This window comes from Herpailurus yagouaroundi, unplaced genomic scaffold, assembly GCF_014898765.1.
Source record: "Herpailurus yagouaroundi ecotype Mexico unplaced genomic scaffold, PumYag 162, whole genome shotgun sequence".
Classification (NCBI taxonomy): Eukaryota; Metazoa; Chordata; class Mammalia; order Carnivora; family Felidae; genus Herpailurus; species Herpailurus yagouaroundi.
This window is the reverse complement of record NW_024412403.1, coordinates 65,946,918-65,962,112: the sequence shown is the minus strand read 5'-3', so window position 1 is coordinate 65,962,112 and position 15,195 is coordinate 65,946,918. Positions and strand designations below refer to the sequence as shown.

Here is a 15,195-nt window from a genome sequence, read left to right as displayed (position 1 = left end):
TAAATACTTCAATAATGGAAATGCAAAGAAAAGAACATGGAAATGTTGGTGTGGAAATACATGGACATGGAATCAGAAATGAGTTTAAGATCTGAATTCGCAAAAGCAATATCTGTTTCAATCACAAAGCCAAAGTAGAGCAGACACAAAATATTTTCATCGTTAAGTTAAAAAATGAGCTAATATGAAGCAGCATGTATCCTAATGTGTGCCTTGAAGGTACTTTGGATATTTTCTTATTTGGGACAGATTCTTTCTCTGTTCCTTTTCCATCTACACCTTAATTCAACCAACATCAACACAAAAATAAAATTTTCTATGTCTGGAAAATTTGACATGAAACAAAAATTGAGATTATCAGATAGGACACTTAAGGCTTCATAGTGTTTTATTTATTTATTAAAAAATTTTTTTAAACGTTTATTATTGAGAGACAGAGAGAGACGGAGCATGAGCATGGGAGGGGCAAAGAGAGAGGGAGACACAGAATCGGAAGCAGGCTCCAGGCTCTGAGCTGTCAGCACAGAGCCCGACGTGGGGCTCGAACTCACAAACCGCGAGATCATGACCTGAGCCGAAGTTGGATGCCTAACCAACCGAGCCACCCAGGCACCCCTTCATAGTGTTTTAAAATTTTCTTTTAAAATGACAGTTTAAATATGAAGTATATGTGGTATTATCTTTGAATTTGTAAGTAGATTTCAATTTTTCATTTATTTTGTGATATTTCTCCCTTTTTTTACTATTTTTTGTTATCAGATGTATCAGATTGAAATAATTTTTACATATTATTGAGATATATAATTTTGTCATAATAGTTGGTTCAAATAAGAAGAAATCATGCATTTGTTATTTTTTTTTATAGGATACTTCTGAAATGTTTATGAGAAATGATTGTTATTATGGTCACTCATTATTGTTCCAAAGTACATACATCGTATAAAAATATAGACTAATTCATGATTAGGAATCTCTGTCTCTCAACCTCAAATCCTGAGTATTTAACATCTGTTGGGAATTTGGAGACATCTGACATTTTCCTAATGTCTTGACCGATTTTTCTTATGATTCAGAAAAATATGTGTTTCCCACGCAATGCCAGGACAGAGTTCCCCCATGGAAGCATTACCAGGCACTATACTATGCCTGTTGCATGCATGACCTCATTTCGTCCTCACAGTAATCCCTGGGATGAAGGTGTGTTAGTAGCTCCATGTCATACGTGATGAAATTAGTAGGTGGTAGGGCAGATCCCAGGCCAGGCTGTCTAAGCTTAGAACACATGCACTTAGCCAGTGCATCATCTCCCGGGCAGTGACAGAAATGGTTCTGAGCCTAAGGAGAAAGGATGGACGTGGAGACAGATGGACACATGTCTGTTGGGCACCCTAGTCCAGCTGCATAGTTTGTGTGGGATCTGGTGTAGGCTGCGAACTGACAGTGGGCTGGGATGTCATGTGTGCTTTCCAAACTGTGGTTCCACACAGTGGAACTTTACCTATTTGTGAAAGAAAGATCATAAGAACATTTGTTTCCTAACTTCAGTTCTACAAATTACTTCTGAACCAGAGCAGGCCAAGCAAAGTGACAGATTGAATTGGGGAATTAGTCCTTTTCACTCGGGAAAGAGCCCTGTGCTCATGGCTGGAAGTAGCCTGATGCTTGCCGAGGAGGGGCTCCTGTCTCCTCTTTGCCTTGACTGCACAAACAGCCCTGTCCTACTTCTGGCTAATCCCCTCTTATCAATGTGCCTCCTTCCCTGATTACATCCCGAGTTAGCTCTAGCATGGCACGTCAGCCTCAGTTAGGAATACTTTCTTCTATCAGTCTGCTCTTGGTGTCTATGTTTATAGAGATAAAAGGAAGAACAGTGACTTCACCTCTTAAAAATAACCTTGTAAAGCAAGAATCTTTAAAGTTTACCTCTTTCTACATGCCAGAATGCTGCTTAGAGCAGCTGTGAAAAGTTTCCCAAATTATCTCTATGAAAATGTCAACAAAATTAGTGGTTTTGTGTGAACTGATCAAATTCCTAGAATTTTAGGGCTTACGAAAACAGCACCACAGTGTGTGGAATTGTGGGACTAGTTGTCCAGAGATTATGGTTTTCTTGCATGGTGACATCTGGTAATGTATTGAAGGTGGAGTTAGGCAGATGGCTTAGTTTAATACTAGCAGCAATGGAACATTGCATTGTCAGGAAATATCTTATAGCTGCACCCCATAGTGGTTTAAAATGTCTTACTAGAAAACCAAGTATATGTATGGTGCCTGTGTGCTTTGGGCATGGGTAGACCTGATTTTATAGATTGCTGCTACTTCTGTACTGTGTAATATTGGGCACACTGCATAGCTTCTCTGAGCTTTTTGTCTTTGAAAAGTAGGGAATATAAAACCTAGGATTTTTTTTTAGTTTTTTATTTGATTTCCAGTATAGTTAACATACAGTTTTATATATTAGTTTCAGGTGTTCCATATGGTGATTCAACAATTTCATACATTACTCAGTGCTCTCAACATGATAAGTGTATTCTTACCCCCCCTTCACCTATTTCACTTATCCCCCCACCCATCTCCCCTCAGGTAACCATCATTTTGTTCTTTGTACAAAATCTAGGATTTAGACAATTCAGTAATACATATGTAAAACTCTTAGTACCCCGCATATGGTACACAGTGGACACTGAAGAGAAGGTAGCTCCTTTATCTACTGAACACCTTCTTGCATGCTGGGTAATTTCTAAGGATGATGATGCAATTATGAACAAGACAAACCCAGCCCCTTCTTTTAATGAGACAAATAGGCTCCAGGGCACCTGGCTGGCTCTGTCGGTTGAGCTTCTGACTTCAGCTCAGGTCATGATCTCACTGTTGGTGGGTTCGAGCCCTGCGTCGGGCTCGGCGCTCACAGCTCAGAGCCTGGAGCCTACTTTGGATTCTGTGTCTCCCTCTCTCTCTGCACCTCCCCCCTCTCACTGTCTCTCTCTGTCTCTTGAAAATAAATAAATGTTAAAAAAATTCTGTTTTTAAATTAAAAAAAAAGAGACAAATAGGCAAGACGAGACAACAAATGAGGTTAAGCGCCAGCACTAGAGAACACATGGTGCTGAAGAGCACATATGAGGGGGGCATTTAATGAAGGCTTGGGAAATCAAGTAGAAAACACAGGAGGAGAAAGCAGTTTCCTCCCTGACTGGCCCAAGTATTGAGTGAATTCACTGACGGGCTCTTACACATTGGTAGCCCTCAGAGTTGTTTGTTTATTTGTTTTAAAGAAAAGGAAATAATACACAAGTGCAAATCAGGTAACCACCAAATATATTGACTTGGTGTGTGTAATACAATTCAAATGTCCAGACTCTTCATAAGTAAGGTATCTGTATAATGTGGATTTGACTCTTTAAAAGTTCCCATTAAAAAACAAAAACAAAACCCTAAAAAGAGTCCTTTCCTTTGCTTATTTTTTTAAGTTAATTCCAGAAAAGCACTTAGTAAATATTTTTCTTAAATGATTTAACCAATAAATGCATGTGTGCTGTGGTTAGGTCTGCTTTTGCTGATTCCTCTTCTCTGCTTCTGCCTTTGATCTAGATAGAAATGAGGATTGCCAGCAGAAACAAGAGAATGTTAAGTTTCATGTAAAAATAGCCCAGGGTAGAGGTAGCTCCAAGTGTTGCCCTAGGAATATACGGACTTTGTGCCAGAAATGTGCCATTGGGATGCTTTCTACTTATTCCTAAATTTGCAGCTATTTTGAGGGGTTGAGATTACTGGATGTGTTAGGTTCTGCTTAAAGGAGGCAGTGAAGCGTAGAGCTTAGATGTAAGACAGCCTCCCATCTAATTCGAATTCTGTGTGACTAGCTGAGTAATCTTATTACTCACTTAAAGCCTCAGTCTCCTTACCTGTTCAATGGGATTAATAATAATACCTCATAGGGTCCTTGTGAAGACTAAGGTAGTACATATAAAAGTTTAACAAGTGGTTGGCACATAGTAATAACAACTATTAATTATAGTTTTTATTATTACTGTAATTTATATTTTATTTACAAGGAATACATAATCTATGCTAATGTTGATGAATTACTAAAATGTGGACTACTGAAAACGTTCTTGGTGATATCAGTGTGATGGTCTTGAAAATGCACTGCTTATCTCCTGCTGTGGGGACACAATTGACTTAACAGCTCCAAGCACTTCCTCCAGAACCCACCAGCTTTGCACTCAGACCACGTTTTGCCTGGGCTGCTCCCAGGCAGTAACTGGACACAGTGGGCCTGCTAACGCAGGGCTCTTCCTGCAAGGTGTGGGACTCCTTTAACAGTTACTTTAGCTCAGGGCCTCCCCGTCAGCCTGATGGAAACTTCCGAAACACTGTGCTGCGATCTGAGATGCCCCTCATTTGGACCTCCGTTCTCTCTCCTCTTCACAGAGGCCAGACCTGCATTGCAGTGAGGCTCTCCCACCTTCTCCAGCTGCCTCTCCATTTCCTTTACCAGAATTTCTTCCACTAAACCTTTGGCTTGTCTCTGTGTGTCTGCTTTGTGGAGGAGCTGGACTTACACACTTAAAATAGTTGTTAGAAGTCACAGTCTACACCCGTGAGCACAGAGTGCGTATTTTCTCCATCACATATACAGTGAACATTAATGCAATGAGTTTAACTCCTTCTTTATGTTATTGCATTTCCTCAGAATTAAAATTTGGTGTTACTGACCAGAAGTTCTCTAGGATAGCATTAGCTACTGTTTCCTCAGGGAAGACTGCTCACATGTAGGACCTCATGCCAATCTACACATTAAGTTGTAAGATTGCCCTTATTTAGGACAGTCCTCCATATCTCCGGTCTTTAACGTGATGTGATTTTAGTATTTTCATGAACGAAAAAAAAAGCTCTTCAGAAAAGGCTATGATAGCTCTTCAGTGTTTATTTTTATAGTCTTCTGCTGATTTCTTTGGTTTTCTTATTTTTTTTTCCCTAACTGCTCATTTGATTATGATATTTGTGACAGACCAGGTCCAGGGGACAGTCACCATCCGGAACATCAGTGCTCTGTCTTCAGGCTTGTACCAGTGCGTGGCTTCTAATGCCATTGGAACCAGCACCTGCCTTTTGGATCTCCAGGTTATTTCACGTAAGTACATAAAATTCTGATGTCTCCTCTCTATCTGGAACACCAAGATCTTTGTTAAACCAGAAATGAAGAGTTTCTCTTAATTGTTTTTAGGTGGTTTGAAGATTAAATATAAATTCTTCTGGTTTTATTATTAAAGTAGTTTATAAATGTATTAGTATACTTTTCTGCCTCAGCAAGGTGACATCTTCTTTACGACAGAATGCCTTTCTCCTCCGGGTTGTGAGAATCAAGTCAGTCACTTGTCTTCAAGTGATTGCATAGTGCTGTAGACATTATAAAAACTTAACAGTGATCTTATGGCCACGACAAGACCTTTTTGTATTTTCTCCTAATCCCTTTACATCTGCTTAACTGTTAGGTGGCCAGGTCACAAATAAGTGGTGCAGAAATGTTGTCTTTAGATGAGAATTCTGGGTTATTTGAATTCCAGTTACAAAATGTAGTGATGGGGTTGGGCTGGGGTGACAGTGAGCCTGCTGACTGCCAGGGTTCCTTTGGGCAGATCAAGCAGGTGAACATCGGTTGCCTGTTCTGCTCTAGGAGTTTCTAGGAGTTGCTCTGCCGAAGTGGTGAGTCCTGTGATGTTCATTTATTCAGAAAGTGTTTGTGAGCCGACCATGTGTCAGTTAGTTCTAGCCACCCAGGACACAGAAAGTTAACTGAGGTTTATACGGATGTCATACTTTAGGCAGTTTTGTTCATTTTAAGAAGGTTCTATAGTGAACTTTTATGTTTATAAAGTTGCATGAGTATATGCTATTTCTCTCTCTCTCTCTTTCTCTCTTTTTTTGTTCTTTAAATCTGCCTTAAATATATTTTGCAGCCCAGCCCAGGAGCATTGGACTAATAGCTGGAGCCATTGGCACTGGTGCAGTTATTATCATTTTTTGCATTGCACTAATTTTAGGGGCATTCTTTTACTGGAGAAGCAAAAACAAAGAGGAGGAGGAAGAAGAAATTCCTAATGAAATAAGGTTTGTTTGTCAGATAATTTGTCCTTCATGGCCAGTGTCTGTAATGTGTATCAATTTTTGGCAGCTAAGATTTCTTTGCTAATCCAATGACCGTGATGGCCAAGACAGTTAACATGGCCAAATAATATTTTTTCCTTGTATGTTACATCAGTTTTCCTCATGATGCTATTCAGAGTTTCTTACTGCATCTTGAGAGAGGAAGAGGGTCTAACATGTGCCCAACCAGGAGGGCACATGTTAGACCTCCCTCACCTCCTGTATCTCCAAGATAGGAAGGGGTAGGTGGCTGTGACAGTAGAAAAGTTACTTTAGAAAATGTGTTTAAGGGGCACCTGGGTGGCTCAGTCCAGATTCTTGATTTCAGCTCAGGTCATGATCTCATGGTTCATGAGACTGAGCCCCATGTCAGGCTCTAAGCTGAAAGTGCAGAGCCTGCTTGGGACTCTGTTTCTCCCTCTCTCCCTGCCCCTCCCCTGCTTGTGCACTCTCTCTCACTCTCTCTCTCTCTCTGCCTCTCAAAATAGATAAATAAACATGAAAAAAATGTGTTTGACATTGGCATTTATAATAGAAGCTAGAAGGAACACCACAAGACTATACCTGTCCGTGTGTACACAGCGAGGCCAAAGCAATATGGCTTGGTGTGAGGAGACAGTTCAGTCAAGGATATGAATAACTTCAGAAAACAATGTGAAAATCATCTTTAAAGAAAAGTGACTCTTGGCTCTTGGGATATGGGAGTACAAACTCGGTCTCACATTGCATCACATCATATCCTAGTTGAGAATGCTTTAATGACGCTAGCCTACTTAGTGTGACACACAGCCCTTCAGGACCTGACCCTCCCCTGCTTCCCTGGTCCTCTCTCACCACTTCTGTGATCCTTGGTGTTCCAGTCTGTTCTGTATTCTCTCATGCCTCAGCGTCATTGCTCAAGCCTCCACCCTCTTCCTGGACCATACTCCTTTCCTTTTCATCCATCTCTCTGGTAAATTCTTTGATCTGATTCAAGATTAGTCGAGGCATCACCTCCTCACAGATGTTTACTTTAGTCCCTTGTCCAGTGTTTCAGACTTGAAGGAGTTCTTGCATTGATTGTCACTCCCATTTTGTCATAGGCTTCTGGGGTATAGAGCTGTGTATTTTTTTTTTCTTTACATGAAACATCTAGTAGAATGCCTGGTATTCAATAAATGTTAAATGAATTAGTTAACATCTTAAGTTAAATTAGTAACTTCTCTTAGCCTCTAACAATTCTTACAGGTTTAGATTGTATGCAAGGATAGATTTCATCCCAGCATAAGATCACTGAGGAAAATCACTTATCAGCATACTACAGTGATTTCTCAAACTCCAAAGTGCAATAAAATCAGGCCAACTCTAACCATTTTTTGAAACTCCACACACCCATAGCTTGGTTTGCTAACATTTTACAGCAACAAGCTCAGTGGATTTCTTCACGGACTATTTTCCCATTTAGAGCAAAAAAAAAAAAAAAAAAAATTTACACATTCGCAGATGTGTGCGCGCACACACATACACATACACACACACTTTTTTCAGTTATATTGGAAAATACAGTCTTTGAGATATTTGACATTACCTTTCTATCCTTGGAGATTGAGAAACCTCAAATTTTTCTTGAGGATTGTTTCAAAGGATTGTGCCAAAGCTGAGGCCACCAGGACTAATGTGTTTGCTTTCATGATAGTATGGTTTGTCCTGAGAATTTGTACTTCACAGACATACTGGTCTTACCATAAGAAGAAAGAGTCCTGGCAGGAGGGTAGGGTAAAACTCAAGTAAATCCTAATGACAACTTTATTTTTGTTCTTTTCCAGAGAGGATGATCTTCCACCTAAATGTTCTTCTTCTGCCAAAGCATTTCACACCGAGATATCCTCCTCGGAGAACAACACATTGACCTCTTCCAATACGTACAACAGTCGATACTGGAGCAACAATCCAAAAGTTCACAGAAACACCGAGTCACTCAACCACTTCAGTGACTTGCTCCACTCAGGCAATGCCAATATACCGTCCATCTATGCTAATGGGAACCACCTGGTCCCAGCTCCACATAAGACTCTAGTAGTGACAGCCAAAAGAGGGTCATCCCCACAGGTTGTGTCCAGGAGCAACGGCTCAGTCAGCAGGCAACCTCAGCCTCAACATACACACTCGTACACCGTCAGCCAAGCAACACTGGAGCGAATTGGTGCTGTCCCTGTCATGGTGCCAGCCCAGAGTCGGGCCGGGTCCCTGGTATAGGACCTGAGTGGATAAAGTATTCAGAAAAGAATCAGTGGAATGCCCCAAGCAGGGGGAGGGTGGGGTGAGCAAGTTCTGGGAAAGAAACACTTTTCCTTGTAAGGATACTAGTAAAAAGCACAAAGGAAAAGGCAATGCCGTTACCTGGCCAGTGAGTTTTGTGGAATGAACTGGGATTCTCCATCTTGAAGACTTGTTTCCCCACCACAGATTCTGTCCAAAAAACTGGATCTCAAAGATGTGCCAAGCCAAGGAAAAAGTTATAAGAGCAGAATAGCCCTTAAAACCCAAACTGCAGTCCAGATGGGCTTGTCCTTTAATTCATGCCTAACTTAATAATTTTTCAAGAGACTAAAGTGCCAGCTGAAGTTTAAATGATGAAATTATTTAAAAATATAGTTGTCTTTAGAAAAAATAATGAGCAACCCTGATATCATTACCATTCCCTCTTTATCTAGAGGGCTTAATGGCACAAATAGTTAATACTGGTCCCAACAGGGCTGGCTCTTGTATCATAGAATAAAAGCTTTTGACACAAAATTCAGTAAGAAAAGGGGGAAAACAAAAGCAACTTCTCTGAGAAGCCCCTTCATATTTATTTATTTATCCCTTCCTGAACCATGAATTTCATATTTGGAATATTGCTGTATTGACAGATTGTTGCCTGTCTGTTTTTCTAGGGTCTGTTCCAGGTCCATGACAATTACTGTTCATTATTTCCTGGAAGAATATTTTTTTAAAAGAAAACTATTTTTTTTAAGAGACATGAGAGGCATAGGGCTAGGAAAGAAAAGACTACTGTTTATAGCACATTCAGTGATTAGGTTTGTTGAGAGTTTCGGGAGGCCCCTCACAAGGGAGAGCGAGCTGGGCTGTGTCCGAGGGACTTGCGCATCCCTGGCAGGCTCAGAGCAGAGCTGTCCAGGGTTCCCTGCTTTCACACTAGGTTACTCTTAATGAGGGCAGCACCTGATGCCTTTTGCATCGAGGCAGATAATGTTCTCCTTGTTTGACAAGTCGAGGTTAGTAGGTTTGTACAGGGAGGTCAGGAGTTGTTCTGTTGTTGTTGTTTTCGAAATAATTATTTTTGAAAAAGAGATAAGATTGAGACAAAAGGGATGCCTTCAGGTATGCTCCTGGGAGGGTCTGCCCTATATTTGTCACAGCTCAGGGTTGTAGTTTTGCCCAAATGCGTTTTATACCACTGTAAAGAGACTCCTTCTGTGATTAATTACCTGGCTTGGCTGGCCTTGGAGTTCACCAGATAATTTACAGACTCCCCACTGTTTTTCGCTGTGTGGATCTGGGCATACTTGTATCGGGGACTATCTTGCCTTAATCACACTTTAAGCAACACAGAAATGATTTGTTCGAGAATCGTTCTCTGAATTATTTATGAGGCCGACCTCGTGGTTCCATAAGAGCATCATTTCTTTCCCAATGTTGTCTTGCACTCCCTCTTTGCACTATGCCTTTTGCCCTCTTTTCCTGCAGCATAGTCGTCACAGGGAGTGGCTTCCTGATTTTCAGACCTACTTGGAGAAATGGAAGCCAGCCACTGCTGCACACACTGTTTTCTGGGAGGGCTACACTCAGAACCTAACCATTGTAGCCATTTCAATATTGATGAAATGCTGAATTTACATTAGCATTACTTATTTTCTCCATGTGATGGTTCTTGACTTTGTAAAAAATTAAATAAATGAATGTCTATACTTTTTCTAAAGAAGAGTGAAAATACCATGACAGAAAAGGTACTATCAGATGTTGTTTAGACAGCATTTATGTTGCATTTCTTTATTCTTTCTAATGATCTAAAATTCAATAAAAGTTTATTCATACAAAAACAAGTTGTCATTAATTATCACACATTAATGAATATATGATCTTATATGTAGTGTTCTTTACAAGAATTTTCTATTCTGTTCAGTAGTGTTCATAATAATTTTAATGAGCATACAGTACTCTAGAAATTACTTTACCTGACTTATTAGAGATTTGAGTCCAGTTCCCCCGTGTATGACTGAAAATGCAATGCTCCTTTCATACACTGCACTATTTTTCTATTTCCCAGTATGAAGTTCATGAAGACAAGGTCCATGACTGCTTTTTTCACTCTGAATCTCTGTCACCTAGCACAGTGCCTAATAATAGGTATTGTGTAGATAAATGACTGATGGCTTGTAAACTGAAGTTGTCAAGTTTCAGTTCAGAAAGTTATCTCCATGTATACTGGATCATTCCTTTGTTGTAACTTTTTATTTTGAGATCATTTATATATTTACATGCTGTTACAAGAAATAATAGAGACTCCTAATATACCCTTCATCTAATTTTTCCAAATGGTGACATCTTGCATAACTGTTATACAGTATCACAAATTGACATGGATACAGTCGATCAACCTTTTTCATATTTCAACAGTTGTACATGCACTCATGTATGTGTGGCGCATGCGTTTAGTTACCTGCAGTTTTATCACATGTGTAGATTTATGTGACCGCCACCACAATCAAGATAGAGGATCCCTTGTGTTACCCTTTTATAGTCTTGGCCACCTCCCTCCTCCCCAAGTCCCTAATCTCTGATTTGTTACCCATGTCTATAGTTTTCTTCAAGAATGATATATAAATGGAATAATGTAGTATGTAACATTTGAGAATTAGCTTTTTATTGCTCAGCATAACTCTTGAGATCCATCCAAGCTGTTGCATGTATCAATGGTTCATTCCTTTTTATTGCTGAGTAGTATTCCATGGTACAGATAATATCAATATGTTAAATTATTTACCTATTGAAGGGTATGAAGGATATTTGAGTTGTTTCCATTTTTGGCTATTACAAATAAAACTGCTGTGAGCATTTTTGCAAGCTTTTATGTGAACATAAGTTTTTATTTCTCTGAGATAAATGCCTGAGAGTTCAGTTGCTCCATCACCATTTGTTGAAAAGGCTGTCCTTCCTCCAGTGAGTTGTTTTTGCATCTTTGAAAAAATCATTTAGTCAAATTTGTGTGGGTCTCCTGAGTTCCTTAGCTGTTCCACTGATCTTTGTGTCTGTTCTTCCACCAATGCAATGGTGACCACTAGCTATTTAATAAGCTTTAACATCTTTTAGAGTGGTTTCTCCCACGTTACATTCTTTTTTTGAAATTGTTTTAACTATTGCAGTCCCAGTGCCTTTTGATATAAATTTTAGAATAAGGTGGTTTATTTCTATGAAACTCTTGGCTGTTGTAATTGGAATTACATTAAACCTATGACCAATTTGGGAAGGCCTGGCACCTTTACTATTTGTGTCTTCCAAACTATGGATATGGAATGTTTCTCCATTTATTTAGGCCTTCTTTATTTTATCAGCAATTTTCAATTCTCAGGATACAGATCCTGTACATGTTTTGTTGGATTTGTCCCTAAGTATTTAATCATCTCTGAAGCGATTATAAATGTTACTGTGTTTTAAATTTTGGTTTCTGTGTGTTTGTTCTTCTTAAATAGAAATGTAATCGAGTTTTTTTTTGTCTTGATTTTGTATTCTGTAACTTTGCTGAAACTCACTTCTTCAGGATCTGGTTATTTGTTTTGTGTTTTGTTTTCTCATAGATTCCTTGGGATTTTCTATATACATAATCACATCATCTGCAAATAGGGACAGTTTTATTTCTTTCTCTTCAATATGTGTACCTTTTCTTTTTCATAGCATTATGTTAAATAAAAGTGGTTAGTGTGATATGCTTTCCTTATTCCCATTGTAGGGGGAAAGATTTCATTATTTTAACCATTTAGTATGATGTTAGCTATAAGTTTTTGTCAGTGCCTTTATCATATGAGGAAATTTTACTCTGAGTTTGCTGAGAATATCTGTCGTCTATGGGTGTTGGATTTTGTCAAATGATGTCTTCTGCATCAGTTGGTACAATCATACCTTTTTGTTCTGTTTTGTTTTTTGCTTTAGTCTATTGATTATGCTGGATTACTGACTGATTTTCAAATGCTGAATCAATCTTGCACACCTGGAATAAATTGCATTTGGTCATGGTGTATAATTTTTTAAACCCTGCTTGATTTTATTTGCTAATATTTTGATGAGGATTTTTTTTGTGTATAAAAGTGCATAGAATTTTCTAGTAAAATCATCTGTGGCTGGAGAGTTCCTTTTCAGCTTTTAAATTACCAATTCAATTTATTTAATTGGATTATGGTTATAGGATTATTCAGGTTTTCTATTTCATCTTGATTTTCAGTAGTTCCTGAGTTTAAGGAATTGATCCATCTCTTCTAGCTTGTCAGCTTTACGGATGTAAAGTTGTTTATATTTTCTCCTTATTATCTTTCTGACAGAAGCTGGAATCTGTATTGATGTCTTATTCCTGACATTACTGATCATTGTCTTCTATCTTATTTATTTTTATCAATCTTGCCTGAAGTTTGTCAATTTTATTGATTTTTAAAAAAAGAAACAGCTTTTGGTTTTTTTTTTTTCTGTTTTTCTCTTTTCACTTCTATTAATTACATCCCTTCAGCTTGCTATGGGTTTTTTTCTCTCATTGTTCTAGTTTTCTTTCTTTTTACTTAATTAAATTCATTAGTTAATGGCAATACTAGTTTCAGGAGTAGAATTCAGTGATTCATCACTTACATACAACACCCAGTGCTCATCACAAGTGGCCTCCTTAGTACCCATCACCTATCTAGCCCATCTCCTACCCACCCCCTTCCCTCAACCCTGTTTGTTCTCTGTCATTAAGAATCTTGTAGTTTGTTTCCCTCTCTTTTCTCCCCCTTCCCCTGCCTACATGTTCATCTGTTTTGTTTCTTAAATTCCACATGAGTGAAATCATATGGTATTTGTCTTTCTCTAATTGACTTATTTAGCTTAGCATAATACGCTCTCTCGCTCCATTCATGTCATTGCAAATGTCAAGATTTCATTCTTTTTGATGGTTTAATAATATTCCAATATATATATATATACCACATCTTCTTTACCCATTCATCAGTTGATGGACATTTGGGTGCTCTCTGTGGTTTGGCTGTTGTTGATAGTGCTGATATAAACATTGGGGTGCATGTCCCCCTTCAAATCTGTATTTTTGTCTCCTTTGGGTAAATACATAATAGTGCAATTGCTGAATCATAGGGTAGTTCTATTTTTAGTTTTTTGAGGAGCCTCCATCCTGTTTTCCAGAGTGGCTGCCCAGTTTGCATTCCCACCAACAGTGCAAGAGGGTTCCCGTTTCTCCACATCCTCTCCAGCATTTAGCCATTCTGACAGGAGGGGAGGTGGTATCTCATTGTCGTTTTGATTTTTCCCTGATGATGAGTGATGTTGAGCATCTTTTCATGTGTCTGTGAGCCATCTGTATGTTTTCTTTGGAAAGGTGTCTACTCATGTCTTCTGCCCATTTCTTAACTGGGTTTTGGTTTTTTTGTGTGTTGAGTTTGGTAAGTTCTTTATAGATTTTGGATACTAACTTTGTCAGATATGTCATTTGCAAATACCTTCTCCCATTTTGTAGGCTGCCTTTTAGTTTTGTTGATTGTTTTCTTCACTGTGCAGAAGCTTTTTATCTTGATAAAGTCTCAATAGTTCATGTTTGCTTTTGTTTTCCTTACCTTTGGAGACCTGTCTAGTAAGAATTTGCTCTGGTAGAGGTCAAAGAGGTTGCTACCTGTGCTCCCTTCTAAGATTTTGATGGTTTCCTGTCTCACATTTAGGTGTTTCATCCATTTTGAATTTATTTTTGTGTATCGTGTAAAAAAGTGGCCCAATTTCATTCTTCTGCATTTCACTGTCCAGTTTTCCCAAAAACATTTATTGGAGAGACTGTCTTTCTTCTTGGATATTCTTTCCTGCTTTGTTGAAGGTTAATTGACTGTGTTGTCTATTTTTGGGCCAGTACCATACTGTCTTGATCACTACAGCTTTGTAATTATGACTTGAAATCCAGAATCATCATGTCAGTTTTGTTTTTCTTTTTCAGAAAAGAAGCTCTTTTCTGGTCCTTCGGGGTCTTTTGTGATTTCATACAAATTTTAGGATTGTTTGTTCTTGCTCTGTGAAAAATGCTGGTGGTATTTTGATAGGGGTTGCATTAATGTGTAGATTGCTTTGGGTAGTATTGACATTTTAACAATATTTGTTCTTCTAATCCATGAGCATGGATTACTTTTCCATTTCTTTGTGTCCTCTTCAATTTCTTTCATATGTGTTCTATAGTTTTCAGAGTACAAATCTTTCCCCTCTTTGGTTAGGTTTATTCCTAGGTATCTTATTGTTTTTGGTGCAATTGCAAATGGTACTGATTCACTGATTTCTTTTTCTGCTGCTTCACTATTGGTATATAGAAATGCAACAGGTTTCTACATGTTGATTTTATATCCTGTGACTTTGCGGATTTCATGTATGAGTTCTATTATGTATCAGTTCAATTTTTTGGTAGAGTCTTTTGAGTTTTCTACATAGAGTATGTCCTCTGCAAATAGTAAAGGTTTGACTTCTTCCTTGCCAGTTTGGATGCCTTTTATTTCTTGTTGTTGTTTGATTGCTGAGACTAAGACTTCCAGTACTATGTTAAATAGTAATGGTGAGAGTGGACATCCTTGTCTTGTTCCTGGCCATAGGGCTCTCAGTTTTTCCCCATTGAAGATGATATTAGTTGTGGGTCTTTTGTATATGGCCTTTATGATGTTGAGGTATATTCCTTCTATCTCTACTTTTTTGAGGGTATTTATCAAGAAAGATGCTGTATTTTGTCAAATGCTTTTTCTGCATCTATTGATGCAGGGTCATATGTTTCCTATCCTTTCT

The 15,195-nt window shown here is 38.5% G+C and overlaps 1 protein-coding gene across 3 annotated transcripts in view; it reads left to right on the top strand.

Annotated features, from left to right (window-relative positions):
• The window catches only part of IGSF11 (immunoglobulin superfamily member 11), a 135,889-nt gene extending 124,628 nt beyond the window's left edge, over positions 1-11,261 (top strand). For 2 of the 3 annotated variants that reach the window (XM_040484577.1, XM_040484575.1), the window contains 3 exons: positions 5,015-5,137; positions 5,964-6,114; positions 7,956-11,261. In XM_040484577.1, the coding sequence (XP_040340511.1) occupies positions 5,015-5,137; positions 5,964-6,114; positions 7,956-8,385 (704 nt within the window). In that variant the 3' untranslated portion in view covers positions 8,386-11,261. The remainder of the gene's footprint in view (positions 1-5,014; positions 5,138-5,963; positions 6,115-7,955) is intronic. The other variant, XM_040484576.1, reaches the window with a different exon arrangement.
• The last annotated feature ends 3,934 nt before the right edge of the window (positions 11,262-15,195 follow it).